The sequence below is a fragment of the Mirounga angustirostris genome, unplaced genomic scaffold, assembly GCF_029215605.1.
Source record: "Mirounga angustirostris isolate CCGP_5_RB_7025 unplaced genomic scaffold, mMirAng1.0.hap1 SCAF_12, whole genome shotgun sequence".
NCBI classification, from domain to species: Eukaryota; Metazoa; Chordata; class Mammalia; order Carnivora; family Phocidae; genus Mirounga; species Mirounga angustirostris.
Genome location: NW_026991720.1, coordinates 101351885 through 101366672, shown reverse-complemented (window position 1 = coordinate 101366672; position 14788 = coordinate 101351885). Strand labels below are relative to the sequence as shown.

Here is a 14788-nt window from a genome sequence, read left to right as displayed (position 1 = left end):
CTCAATTCCTGCCGGATACTCAATGCACTTTTTGTTTTATGTGAAGTCTCAGATATTTACTCAGGGTATCATCTGCTTTTATTAATGTGACTATTGTTTCTCCTCTCCTCTTCCTTCTCTGGAAAATTCCCATTACACCGAGATAAATTTCCTGGAATCTATCCTTCATACCACTGAACTCGCCCCTTCCTTCTGTTCGTCCTTTTGCTTGATGGTCTGAAATCGTCCCACAGGCCATTCCTCCATATCACTAGGTTGGCTTCAACCTTTTCCAGTTACATTTCGGTCCTTCCACTAAGATTTTTATTTTGACAGTTAGGACTCTTTCCTGCTTCCTGAGTCCGAATTTCTTGGCTGTGGTTCCTGTGGCCCAGCGGGATACAGCAGAGGTGTGATGGGCCACCTGCATCACCACGCCGGGGACACTTCTAATGCCAGTCTTGCTGGCAGACTCTATCCCTTGCTGGCTTTCAGGGAGCAAGGGGCCGCTTGGGAAGGCCTTCATGACAAGGAGTGGCGGGCAGCAGAGCCCGAGGTCCAAGGTCCTAAACACTGCCGGCAGCCACGTGAGCCTGGAGGCAGCCCCTTCCCCGGCCGAACCTCAGCTGAGACTCAGCTCCAGCCAACACCTCCAGGGCAGCCATGGGAGCCCCCAACACAGAGGCCCAGCCACGCCTGGCCCACAGACTCTGGGAGATCATTCACGTGATCATAGATCATTCTATACCACTGTGTTTGTGCTGAGATTATTGCCCCAGTGTAGTAACTCCTATCATAGCTGCCGATTTTTATTTTGTGGCTGCTGCGTCTTCTGGGATCAGGAGTTTCAGGACTGTGCTCGGTCTCCTGGACTTACAGGTTTCTCCAAGATGAGCTGTTCTTCTTCTCTGGGCATCTCCCCAGCTGTTGGGTTTTCTGAGATGTCTGGTGAATCTTGCGTGGTTCCGACATGAACGAGAAAGTGCCTGGCTGTTAGGAACTCCCTGGTGGGTGTGACAGGGAGGCAGGGAGGTGTTAGGGATAAAAGGGCGGTAAGCATAAATATTCTGGTTAGCGGTATTCGCCAATTAAAAATGGGGTGGTATGACAGTGATGGGTGGACGCACCCTACTCAGTGGTCAGGGAGGGCCTTTCTGAAGAAACCGGATGTGAGGCAACAAGCATGAGAGGAGATGGAGAACAGATTTCCAAACTCAGGAATGGGGAATAGAAAGGCCCTCAGTCCCTGTATTCGTGTGCAACTGCTGACATAGCATGTCACCACAAACTTAGCGAGAACAACTCACACTTACTGCCTGGTCATCGGGCAGGTGCACGTCTGGCGAGGTCCGGCTAGGCTCTCTGCCCGGACCCCGCGAGGCTGAAATCAAGGTGCCGGCTTGCCTGGGCTCTCACTGGGGATCTCTGGGGGGAAACCATGTCCAGGTTCATTCAGGTCGTTGGCAGAATTCGGTTCCATGTGGTTCTAAGGCCAGGCTGTCTGTTTCCCTGATGGCTCTGTGGCCCTGCATCCAAATACTGTGATGCCCCGTCAAGTCCTTCCCATGCCTGGCATCTCTGACTTCCACTTCGGCCACAGCCTGCTCTGCTTTCTCTTCTGTAACCACACAGAGAACATTCTCTGCTCTTACGACTGATATTGTCATAATCCAGGATAACCTCACCGTCTTGGTCCACAGCTATCCTGCAGCTGTCAAGTCCCTTCCAGAAGTGCCTGGATTCATGTTTGATCGAATAACCAGAGGACAGGAAGCTTGCAGGAACGTCAGCAGGATCCTGCCCCGCCCCCCACCTCCTGCACGGAGGGGAAAAAGGTTGCTGCATCTTCGGGCACCAGTGATATGGAGCAAAGTAAGAGTGAAGACAGGTGACATTTTGCTCTAGAAAGGAATTTGGATCTTTGATTTCAGTGGGAATCTGTTATGGGATTTTTACAGGGGAGTGCATCAGAAACTAACTCATACTTGAAATTTGCCCAGCCTGGCGAATGGGGAACACTTCTCTAGCAATCCCATGTCTTACACCGCACAGGGGGGCCTGGGGAGATGGGACGTGTCAGCCTGGTGTGCGCGTGGTCTCCTGCGTGAGCCTGCACAGTGTATGTGCACATTCATGCATGTACACGTGTCAGTGGGAGGGAGGGAGGCCGACACCCACAAACTGGGCAAGTAGGTAACAAGTCTCACAGTGTGATGGGGTGAGGAGGCTGGAAGCTCTCACCTGTGATTTTGCCTAATGTGGCCACCGAAGTGACCTGCCACTCCGCCCCTCGACTCAGGCCACAGGGCCCACAGGAGGCCACCGAAGTGACCTGCCACTCTGCCCCTCGGCTCAGGCCACAGGGCCCACAGGAGGCCACCGAAGTGACCTGCCACTCCGCCCCTCGACTCAAGGCCACAGGGCCCACAGGAGGCCACTGAAGTGACCTGCCACTCTGCCCCTCGACTCAGGCCACAGGGCCCACAGGAGGCCACCAAAGTGACCTGCCACTCCGCCCCTCGACTCAGGCCACAGGGCCCACAGGAGGCAGGCCACTGACCATCGCTCTCTGATTCAGGGAACTCCTCGCCCGCGGCTCCGTGTGAACGTGGTGCGGTACAGCTCTGTGCTAGACTCCGCATCCTCGCTGTGTCCAGCCCCCTGGCCCACAGCTGGTTTTGCCACCTGAGCTCCAGAACCACCAGGGCACCAGGAAACTAGCCTCAGCTGGTCTCCCACGCCCTTGTTAGATCACTGGTCTCAGCTCAGGGGTCTCGACAACTCAACACCATTTGCCCCGTAACTGCTAGAAACACCACAGATGTCTTATTTGAAAACGGTGTCTCCCCTCCCCTGCACCCTTTTATTTCTTCCTTTCAGTGCAGATTCTGCACATGTAAGTGGAAAAAGTTAATGTGTGGCTTAGTCCACTACTGTAAATGAAAAGACCTTTTCTTATTAAGCTGATATTTTGTTCTGGGAGAAAAAGAAGCTGGTGTAGTTTTTTGTTTTTTTCCCAGAAGCAAGTGGGCAGCACATCTTAGATACAAACATAAGGAGCAACTCTGACCCCAAAGGATGGGACCCCAAGTGAATGAGTCCCTCTCTGGGACTGCATGCCTGTCACCCGTCCAGGGCAGACAAGGAGCAACAGGCTCTGCTCTTCGGGATGCTTGCTCTGGCCGTGTCCCAGGAAGAGGAGACTCCTCTATTTTTAGCCTGAGTCTCTAACTTTCTGGGAAGAATGGATGAGGAGAGCTCTAGGATCTTCTCGGGCTGGGCAGGCCCCCTCAGTCATAGGTACCCTGCTGGTTGCCAAGACTCCTGAGCCGGCCAAGTACTCAGGGTCTGGTGCATCCTGAACCACAGCTGAAATGCCACCCTATGTGGAATTCCTAGTTTTTAAAATCTTCCCCCTTTTCTTACATGATTCATATATTCAGTGGTACATTATGCTGACTTACTTTCACCAAAGCTCTCCCTTCATGTCTTCCTAGTTTTGGGGGGGGGGGGTTAGATTTATTTTGCGAGAGAGAAAGAGTATGAGTGGGAGGGACAGAGGGAGAGGGAGAGAGAATCTCAAGCAGACTCTGAGCTGAGCATGGAGCCCAACACGGGGCTCAATCTCATGACCCCGAGATCACATCCTGAGCTGAAACCAAGAGTCGGGCGCTTAACTGACTGAGTCACCCAGGTGCTCCTTCCCAGTTTCTATCATGAGCCAAATTAGTAACATTGAGACAGGTAACATTTAGAGAACTATGTATTTTTTTGTATTCAGCACAGTGCCAGCACCCGGGGTACTCTGCAAGCACTCGTCAAATTGGTAACTATTTGGTAACTGGTAACAGAATAGCAGATCTGGGCTTGTCTTCAGGATTATCGAATACAACATCCTGACTCTTAGAGCTAAGAAAGCAGTCGCCTGAGGGGGTATTACAAACTGTCCATGATTAGTCACTGCTATTTTATAAAGCCCATTGGTAAGTTTTATTTCGGGACAAGAGTTGAAAGTGGTGACTCATCTATTCTCATAAGATGCCCCCTTCAGCCAGGCACCTGGGGCAAACTTTAAACAGCTGTCCCACACTGGCCTGCTCACCACCAACTCCAGATTTGAGGTCAAGGGCCAGGTATCTGTGAAGTTAAAAAATTTATCTTTAAGAGACACAAACCAAGAAACAGACTCTTGACTCTAGAGAACACACTGGTCACCAGAGGGGAGGTGGGTGGGGGATGGGGAAACAGGTGATGGGGATGAAGGAGGGCACCTGTCGTGATGAGCACCGGGTGATACAGGGAAGTGTTGAATCACCACATTGTACACCCGAAACTAAAATTACACTGCATGTTAACTGACTGGAAGTTTAAAATTTAAATAAAAACTTGAAAAAAAAAAAGTATCCTTATCTGACCTGCCCCTTTGCCATGGACCTGGACAGAATCCTGTCTTCCAATCAGATGTCTGCAGGTGGGTTTTAAAATGTCTCTTAAAAACACTGGGGACCAATAAATGTCCCTTAAAAATTCTGGAAACCAATAAATAAGACTTAAAGAGGAATAAGTGAAAATCATAATCTGGGATCTATCAAAAAGTCCTTCAGTCTCAAAGAGAAACAAAACTAAAAGATATTTCTTTTAATTAGATTTACTGCATTAAGTTTAGATGACACAGTATCTGTAATCAAAGGCAAGTATCACAAATAGTAAGCAGAACAAGCTAGAGTAGACAGCCACATCAAGCAGCTGAAAAGAAAATGATCCTTCAAGGCAATTAAAGCAGAGTCAAGGCAGACAGAAGGATGCACCATGTTTGAGCCATCACGAGCCAGGCTTTTTACACCTGCATCTTACCCTCACTCCCCAACAAGGCAGGTGCAGACATTCTCCCATTAGAAGTGAGGCTGAACATGTCCACGGCCCATGGAGCGGGCCCCAAAGCCCAGGCGCAAACTTTACCAGGACGCCGCTCATCAGGGTTCAGTGTGGAGGCGGACTTTACAGAGGTTTAGAGTTGAGGAAATGAATTAGAATTTCAAAATGGGAAGAGACACAGACTGGAAGACAATTTCCCAAATACACATGAAATGAAATCAGCTCTATGATACATACATTTAAAAAGGACTGATATTAAAGACTCTACTGTTTTCCTGCCAACATTTGTAGGCATGGATACACAAGCGAGCTCGAGCATTGGCACAAGGTGTGTGTGTCTACGACGTAAACGGATCCCCTGAAGATACGACAGACCAGGTTAGAGACCACGTCTCCAGTGACACAATGGTGGACACAGAGCAGCCCCAAGAAAACCCTCAGGAGGAGAGAATTTGATCCCAGATTTTCATATCCAATCAGAATGTGGAGATAAAAAGAAATCTCATCTAAGTTTCTGGAAGTTTCCCAGCCAGAGGCCTCAGAAACATACTCCAAGTCACAGAAGGCTGAGAGAAAGAACGCTTCCATGAGGGAGAAGGCAGAAACAACTCCCAAGTGACTCTCCAGCTCAAACTTTCTTTCCAGCTTCAAAGTATCTGCTGTATCCTTCAAGATCAGTTTCTCACATGAACAGTGCAGACCTCACCTCGGGAGAAGCGAGTTCACAGAGACACGGGCTCTGCCTGATCCAAGGTGAGCTGGGCCACCCTGGGTATTTCCTCTTGGACAAAGGCTAAGCTGAATTCCGCTCAAGGAAAGTGGCCCCGTGGCTGGTGACCAAGGGAGCTGAGTGTCGGGAGCGGCTGCCGAGAAAAACACTGGCGGTAAACAGTGAGACCAAGCTACAGAGCGAAGTAAGACTCGAACACCTCCTGGACAACTGCTGATGATGTATCTGGTCGGCTGCCGTAACTGTAACACCCAAGGGGGGCGGGGGGCTGGAGGAGGATTAGTAAGTATCAGGGAAGAAAATGTAGAAATACTGAGGAATCCAAGGTTACTGATAGTGCTGTTCATGCAGAAATGAAACAGGACAAAGTAATGTGTGAAATGCTTTACGATTTTAAAAGATTTAACTAAAAACTAGAGATGTCCAAATTCTAACAAAAGGCAATGACATGTTTCAAAGGGAAGAAGTAACAGTGGCAAAAGCAAAGCTGTTCAAGGAGCAAAAATCTAGGAGGGCCAAGAATAAAAGTTAAGACAACGGTCTCAACTCACCTATCCAAAGCGTCAAACGCCCTCTCCTCAAGAGCCCGGTCAAGAGAAAACCTGAGAACTTGAATGTCACCTACCTGAGACCCAGGATTTTGGTCTGCTGTTCACTGCTCTGCCTTCAGCCCCTGGAACACCGTCCGGAATCCAGTACTGTTTGAATGAAAGAGGAATGCTAACAAAACCGCGTGATGGTCGCCGGTGACACAGAAAACGGGGACTGTGGCTCAGTGAGGGTGGGAATTCTACATATGCACGACTTTTCCAGCAGACAGTTCAGAACACATGCCAAAGGCCTTAAAATTGTGCATCTTTAATGCATTTTACTCAAGAAATGTGTTTTTTAAAAAGATCACGAAGGCATTCAATGTGTTTTTGTGTACAATGAACAAAAGGGAAACCACCTAATGTGCTGCCCTAAATGCCCCCAAGAGGACTGGCTAAACTACGGTCCATCTGCATGGTGGGATCCTGAGGGAAGATGTGGTAACACAGCATGTTCCCATGGGAAGCGATGGTGACGTAAAGGAAAAAGCAGGCTACAGGGGAGAACGTGGTGCAATCCCTCTGCTGTGCAAAAGGCCTGGAAGAAATGACTCTGCCTTCTCCAAAGTGGCAGGGCGACAGCGGTTTTTACTCTCTTCTTGCTGTTCGTCTCTTCCCCAACTCTTCTACAATGAACACCTGTTACCTTGTAAAACACAATGATCCACTATAAAAATCTGAAAACTTATGTTTGAGAGACCAACGCTACGGGCTGTGAATTAGTGTCAAATAAAATATTAATTTAATTTAATTTTTTTTAAACATTTTATTTATTTTTCAACAGAGATAGAGACAGCGAGAGAGGGAACACAAGCAGGGGGAGTGGGAGAGGGAGAAGCAGGCTTCCCGCCGAGCAGGGAGCCCGATGCGGGGCTCGATCCCAGGACCCTGGGACCATGACCTGAGCCGAAGGCAGACACTTAACGACTGAGCCACCCAGGCGCCCCTAAAATATTAATTTTAAACATCATCTACCCCCTGGCAAAACAGCATTCTTCATCACTCGATTCTGTGGATATGTGTCTGGTATCAGATTACACCTGGCTACTTCTGAACGCAGAAGTAACACAAGAAAGCTGTAAGCAGTTACAAACCACAACCAACCACTGGCACTTTCCTTCTGGCGTCTGGGGAGGTGGTAAATCCATTCAACGGCAAGTAAGCTGCCTGAGCATAAACCACGACACTGGCCAATGCTAAGAGTTACATGGGTCTTCAGAAAAGACCCTTTCTTCAGCGGAAGGGGCATACCGATCAGATGCCACCACAGACACAAATGAGATTTTCTGGTTTCAATCTGAGCTCACTAGTCATCCTATTGTACATCTTGAAAACAAAGACTGCTTTGAAACCCGAGAAAAACGTTCATTCACGTTTTGTAGGAACAGGCTCACAATCAGGTAACACCTGGAAGAAAACTCAAGCTTCTGTTAACACAGGCTAAGTCAATCGATTGTAAAATGTAAGCTACTGTTACTCTATTTTATTTGAGCTATAGAATTCAAAATATACACTGTAAAAGTACAATTAATAAATTCCCAGTTTCCCATGCTAAAAAGTGGGAAAGGCTGCATTACAAAGATGCCATCTTTAGATTTCAAGTGTCCCGTGTGTCCCCTTCACTTCCCGCAACCAAAAGTTCTGTTCCAGTTCTCATAAAGCTCTAAATCTTTAGGAGACACACTAGGCCGCACGGTTCTGAAGGCGTTCTCAAAATCAACATAAGCTATTGGTCGAACTTGATCGGGTGTTACCGTGGCGATGTCAACAGTTTGTAAACTGCGAATAGGCCCGAGAGACGCCTCTCTGCAAAGCTGTGTCATGTCAGCTCCCGAGAACCCATTGGTCTGCCTTACAACGAGGGCAATTTCCTCCTCACTGAGGCAGCACTGCTCCTTGGACATCAGATTAATCACAATCTGTTTCCTAGCCGCAGCTTCTGGGAGTGGAATATAAAGCCTTTTGACCAACCTTCTCCGGGCAGCCTCATCAATTTCTTGGGGCCGATTGGTTGCTCCCACCACTAGAATCCGATCTTCAGAAGATGTGGTTGCTCCATCTAACTGCACTAGAAATTCCGTTTTTATCCTTCTAGAAGATTCGTGCTCACCATCTCCTCGTTGAGATAACAGGGAATCGATTTCATCAATGAATATCACAGCCGGCTGCTGACACCTTGCCACGGCAAACAATGCACGGACCATTTTCTCCCCCTCACCTACCCACTTAGACGTCAAAGAAGAAGCAGAGATACTGAAGAACGTTGCCCCAGACTGACTAGCAATGCACTTGCCAATTAGAGTTTTACCAGTCCCGGGGGGCCCGAAGAGCAGAATTCCTTTAGGGGGTCCTCGTAAACCCGTAAAGATGTCTGGCCTCATCATGGGCCACACGACTATCTCCTTTATTGTGGCTTTGGCAAATTCTACTCCTGCGATATCGTCCCAGCTTATGGGCGGTCCATGGTCCATAATCTCATTCATGATAAGTTCAATCATCTTTGGCTCCAAGTTCTTCAGCCGCTCATCAACTGGATGTGCTGGCTCCGCAGCTCCTGCACCGTAAGCCTTATACTGCATTCCCCCATTCTGATCTCCCCCATCTGGCTTAGGTACAGGAGGAACGAACTTCCCAAATATTCCTCGGGACCTACTAGCTCCCAGAGACTTCTTTACACCACCATAGGAAGACCCGGATGCACGCTGGGGTTGGTGGTACTTTTTTTGCTGATCTATCCATAATTGTTCCTTTGCAGTTTTAAAAGTAGGCAGGCTACTCTCTTCCCTTTGGCCATTATCCTCTGTTTTACTAAAAGCCTTATTCACTATCGGGGCAGAAAGGGCATCAATGGTGCCAGAACCATAAAAAGTTTTTCTCTCCCGTGGATTTTCAAAGCCAGAAGGCAAACAAGACTGATTAGATGAGAACATATTTAGTCCTATGTTGGCCTTTGGAGAGCTGTTATTTTCCTTCTTAACATTTCCAAATAATGGTGTGGCATGGATTTTTGCAGTGGCAAAGTCACCAAACAGTGTTAAGGATGAAGGACAGGTCTTTCTGGTGTTAGTCAGGACAGGTGGCTGGGCATCCTGAGGGCACTTCGAAGGACTGCTCTCTGGGATGTCTTGGGTCCTATTCGTACCAGGAGGTGCATTAGTTAATGGGCCACTCTCCCCAGAACCCCCACAAACACTAAGTTTAGAAGGCTCGAGGACAACAGCCTCTTTATGGATTACTACCGAGGCATCAGCAGGTGCCAACAGAGAGTCTCTGGATTTTTTGCCAGCTTGCATCATCTCCTGTACATTACTCATTATGAAAACATTATTTATTGACAGTCCAGACTGCCACTTGTCACTGTCAGTCTGCTGAGATCTTGCTAAAGTTAAAATGCTTTCTGCGTAGTTATTCAAGCCAGTCTCAACATTGTCAGAATCAATAACTGCAGAATATTTCTCTGCGTATTTTCTGAACAGTTTGGTGGCGCAGACTTGGGAGAGCTCAGCGTTTGCCCATGCATACTGAACGCGTAATATCTGTGCTCGGTACGCATCTGCCTTCTGTCCTGGGGTACATATGCCCGATGTAATTGCAAAGTAATTCTTCTGCCATTCACTCAGGTGCACAGACCTGGAGCTGGAGGTCTGCATGCTGGAGGTTCTCCAACAAATGACAAAAATGAAAAACAGTCAGTACCAAGAAGAAAGAAACAAAGATATAATATTGTAAGCATATTTTTTAAATCTCTGCTCATCTGAAGGAAGGTATACTGCACTGCTCACATATAAGAATAGAACACTTATACCAGAAATAGCTAGGTAAGCACAGATTTCAGGCATTCAAGATAAAGACTTAATTAATAATGCTTTGTTATAGGTTAAATGGTTTGAGTTATATCATTTTCCCTGCAAATGGGGAAAACATTGCTAAGGCTTAGATGGAAAGGGTTTCAAATTAATCAGCAAAAGAAAGGCAACACGTTAGAGCAAAGGAACTACAGACAAAGCAGAACATACCAAGCCCGGGGGTTCAGCTCCGTCTCTAAGAAAAACCAGATGAATGATCTCTGCCAAGCCTCTATCGCTGGGCCCTCAGTTTGATCTGTAAAATGAGAGAAATCATCACAAGAATCAAGTCAAATAATGAGTATGCAAATATTGTGAAAAGCACCATTCTCATGCCTGTTACACAAATGTGCAAACTAAGGCTGGGAGCTCACCGGAGATCACAGAGCCAGCAAGCAACAGGGCCGGGATCCACACTCGGGCGCGTTCACACAGGAAAAGGGCAAGTCACCGCACATGAGCCGCTCCTGGATGCCGCCCCCGAAGGTCACATCAGCACGGATCAAAGTCCTCAACAACTGCCACATTATCAAATGTTTTTAAGGACTTCCTCATCAATGAGCACCGAAAACAGGATGCCCCAGATTCTCACAATTTTCCAATTTCACGTGAAGTATTAAAAAGTGAAACTGACCTTGTAAATGAAATAGGAGAACAAGTCTGCTAAAGTATAAACACTCTAAGTCTAAACAGTGTGCTAGTAAAGTGCTTTTACTTTAGGATTCTTCTCTCAAGTTATTTTTATAAGCCTCCTTACAGTCAAATTATTTTACCAGGATTATTGGTGACTGTAATCATATTGCTAGATGTGTGGAATTTATCACTCCAGCCACAAGAAAAATGTGTAAGAAAACGTCTAAGTTTCCTAGGAGTATTGCAATAAAGGAGTGTTGTAAAAACCAAGAACTCCTGTATTTTAAATCTACCTCCCAAAATGCCTATAAATATAGCTTAATAATCTGTAGGTTCTTTTAGGACAAAGGTTAATACAGCCGTGTCTCACTTAAGACGCTACAAATACGAAAGGCCCAGTGAGATTCTAATTTGCTTCTGCAATAAAACTAAAATTAAACTAGTCAAAGGTAGAACTGACTTCTGACAAGCCCCTCATCTCTCTTTCCACTCGACCATTTTAGCTTTTAAGACTCTTTCAGGCAGGGCGCCTGGGTGGCTCAGGTGGTTAAGCGACTGCCTTTGGCTCAGGTCATGATCCTGGAGTCCCGGGATCGAGTCCCGCATCGGGCTCCCGGCTCGGTGGGGAGTCTGCTTCATCCTCTGACCCTCCTCCCTCTCATGCTCTCTCTCTCTCTCATTCTCTCTCTCAAATAAATAAATAAAATCTTAAAAAAAAAAAAAAGACTTTCAGGCAAAGCTGGAAGTGAGGAACTGAGAGGTGACTTGGAAAACATTTATCACCTTTCTTATCAGGAGGAACACCCTCTTCCTCTGCATGGCTTCATCCCCCTTTGTCACCTGCAATCCTGGGATTCCTCCAACAGCTCAGTGCTCTGTCACTGTTCCCAAGACACCCTCCTTTCCTCTCCACCTTCATCCTTTTCTTGGAAATTCACCTCCCAAGTCTACTTCCTGTCGACTCAATCATTTACCCCGCAAATGTGGACACGGACAGGCTAACACCTGTGTGGCCAGCCCTGGCCAAGGACACGGCCACTGTCCCCATTACCATCAGTCACTTTCATACGGCATTTCTTCCACCTAAAATTTGCGGCCCGTTAACACATATGAACTGCATTTCAATCTTTTTTTTATTATTATTTTGATAATTTTCTGCTTATTGTGAGAATGTGGAATCTAACTGGACAGTTGGCTTCTGCAAGCAGGACCCGTTTTCTATTACATCTATCCTCTCCCAGTATCTAGAACAGGGTATCCGCTGCAATAAAAACTCCTAAAACCCTGCCAGACACCGAGCCGGCAGCCCTCTGTAGGAATTTCTAACTCCCAGAAGCAGACCGGCCTCAGGACCCGCCCACCAGCCAGGACCCCAGCACAGTTCCCGAAGTTGTGCGTCAGGAGCACAGTTACAGGACTCAGCTCCCAGGGGCTGAAAGTTCTGCAAAGCACTCACCACAGGCCTCAGCACTTAGAAAATCCTAGAACAAGCGTCAGGCGTCCCCAGTCCTCGCAAGGACCCCTCCACGGGGGTGGGTGCACGGCCGCCGCAGCAGCCCGCCCCCAGGAGACCACCTCCCCGAACCGGCGGGCGCCGCGGGCACGAACCCTGCGAGAGCCTGCTCCAAACCGCCCGCCTTCCCTCAGCGGGCCGCGGAGACCCCTGCCCGGCCGCCCGGCCCCCCGCGCTGCCTCTGCCCGCCCCTGCCCCCGGGCCCTCCGCGACCCCCGCTCCCTCCCGCCCACCCGCTCGCTCCGCAGCACCCTGGCCGGGGCCAGGCTCCTCCGCACGCCCCCGGCCTGGCCCCTGGCCCCCATCCCGACCCAGCACGGTCCCGGCCCGGGCCCTCCCGCGCTTCCCCGCCTCCCAGCCTACCTGTAGCCTCCGAAAAGCGCGGGGCCCGATGTGCGCATGCGCGCTGCTTACGGGCTCGGGCCCGCGCCGTGCGTGCGTGCGTGCGTGCGTGCGTGGGGCGCGCCGGAGGCGGGGCGGTGGCTGGTGAGGATCTGGGCAGCGGGGATCAGCCTGGGGCTCGGGAGGTTGATGGCGACGGGAGACGCGGCGAGAGCGCGCGGGAATGTTGGCGAGGGTGGGGGCGTGCGCGGGGGGGTGTGCGGGGGCGCGCGGGGCGGGGGCCTGACCAGAGAGGGGGCGGGGTCGGGCGGGGCGGGGGCCTGACCAGAGAGGCGGCGGGGGCGCGCGGGCGGCGGGGGCGCGCGGGCGGCGGGGGCGCGCGGGGCGGCGGGGGCGCGCGGGGCGGGGGCCTGACCAGAGAGGGGGCGGGGTCGGGCGGGGCGGGGGCCTGACCAGAGAGGCGGCGGGGGCGCGCGGGCGGCGGGGGCGCGCGGGGCGGCGGGGGCGCGCGGGCGGCGGGGGCGCGCGGGGCGGCGGGGGCGCGCGGCAGGTCTCAGTCCGCGCTGGCTGACGGAGGCTGACTGCGGAGGTTCTGAAGCTGGTTAGCAACGAGGAGTTCACGGGAAGTGATGAACATCGTTTCATTGCACCTGTGCCTCCTGTTCGCCGTCCGAAATAAAGACTCGGAGACGCTGAGGGTAGAGCCCAGTTCAGAGGACCCCCCGCAGAAGGCGCCTTACCTGCGCCCCCGTGGGCAGCTCAGGGAGCGCGGTGCAGCTGCCGGCCGGGCCAGGCAGGCGGCGGCGCGGTCAGGTCGACTTGACGCGGGGGCCGTGGGGGGGGGCGGTACCCCCTCCTCGGAGCACGTGGAGGCCGGCTCCCCGCCAGCCCGTGGCGGTGCCCCTCCTCCGCCCCGTCTGTTCTCCACGTCAGCAGGCGGGTGCTGGGCAAAGCTTACCCACCGGCCAAGAGCACTGAGTAGAGGAGCGTGCAAATCGACACGCATTTTTAAGACAGACTAAGGGAATCCGAACGCCTGCTCTGCCTGAGTCTGGCAGCTCAGCTCTGCCCCTCAGCCGGAACACCCCGCCCCCGCCCTGCGCTCTTTCGGGACACTTTCGTGGAAGGAAGCCTTTGGAAAACACTCCGTTATTGCCTTGGACTTTGAGGACAGTCGCATGCCCAGATTAGTGAATTGCGTTTTCAGACCAAGAAACAGAATAGCCACCGGCAACGACCTCTGCTGTCCTTACTGTCATCGCGTCACATAACTGGAGACGATTCCGGCTCTGATCACGCGCCCTAAGGATGTCCTGAGGGTACACATTTCCATTCTGCCATCCCCCCCCCCCATCTCCCGTGACTTTTCCCTCCAGGCTTGTCACCTCGCTGTTCCGAGAAGGCCCCCACGATGCAAGGAACGCAGCCTCAAACTGCCCCATTTAAAGCGGGAAGAAGGGACCAAACTAGGAAAGACCTTTCACCCCTGAATACTTCTCTTTCGGCAAAAGGAAGAAGCGTTTTGTTTTTGTGTTTGTGTTTTCCAGGAAGCCCCAGTAGCCTTCCTCTTCCTCTCCTTGGCTCACTGATCTTGGGTTATCCCATCCTGAGAGCGGAAAATAACAGCACGTGACATTTAAATGCACGGTCTGAAGAAATGGGAGGCAAAAAAAATGTCAAAGACCTTTCTTCTAGCAGCTTTTTAAATGGGCACAAAATAAAAGGGATTAGACAATATATTTTTGTAAATAGGCAATCACAAGGGAAACCGCTCACAATTCATTTCTTGGCTTAAGTAGGAATAACAGACTCTTTATTCTAAAGGTTCATAATTTATTAGCTAATTTTCATAATTACTCAAAATATAGAGAATAAAAATAAAAGAAAATGTCAATGGAAACTGTTATCTCCAGGCTGACTCAGTTGTGCGTTTACTAGCTATTTTTCCACTTGTATATATAGAAATCACCATATGCTGTTAGGGTAATTGGCAGTAAATTTAGTAAATTTAAATAAATATTATTAGGGTAATTGGCAATTTTTGGTGACTTTCATCACTAATGTTTTAATGATAGCATTTGGAGAATTCACACAAACCGCTGTCTTACCATCCTAAGAGTCCAGAGCTGGTTTTCAACAAGTGACATGAGCATTGCCATTTCACTTTTGTGCCTTTGATACAAAAGCATTTCCCAATCCAGCAGTTTCCATCTTCCTGCGTTGCTGGCGGAAGTATAAGTCACTTCCATACTCTCCCCAATCGGAGCCTCCTCCTAACCTA

General features: G+C 49.9%; 1 protein-coding gene across 9 annotated transcripts; it reads right to left on the bottom strand.

The window, feature by feature from the left end:
- Nucleotides 1-7634: 7634 nt before the first annotated feature.
- On the bottom strand, nt 7635-13547 carry FIGNL1 (fidgetin like 1). 9 transcript variants are annotated; one of them, XM_064575482.1, is made up of 4 exons: nt 13248-13547; nt 10394-10537; nt 10191-10275; nt 7635-9834 (listed from the first exon to the last, which is right to left on the bottom strand). In XM_064575482.1, the coding sequence occupies exon 4, from the start codon at nt 9822-9824 to the stop codon at nt 7794-7796; it is 2031 nt and encodes a 676-aa protein (XP_064431552.1). In that variant the 5' UTR covers nt 9825-9834; nt 10191-10275; nt 10394-10537; nt 13248-13547; the 3' UTR covers nt 7635-7793. The 9 variants fall into 9 exon arrangements, with proteins under 9 accessions (XP_064431552.1, XP_045720911.1, XP_064431549.1 ...); XM_045864955.3 differs by lacking the exon at nt 13248-13547 and adding an exon at nt 12529-12675; XM_064575479.1 differs by lacking the exon at nt 13248-13547 and adding an exon at nt 12529-12548 and having other exon boundaries at nt 10394-10653.
- Nucleotides 13548-14788: the final 1241 nt, after the last annotated feature.

Coding starts and splice junctions, on each gene's coding strand:
- FIGNL1 (XM_064575482.1), bottom strand. CDS start 9,824: ATGCAGACCTCCAGCTCCAGGTCTGTGCACCTGAGTGAATGGCAGAAG.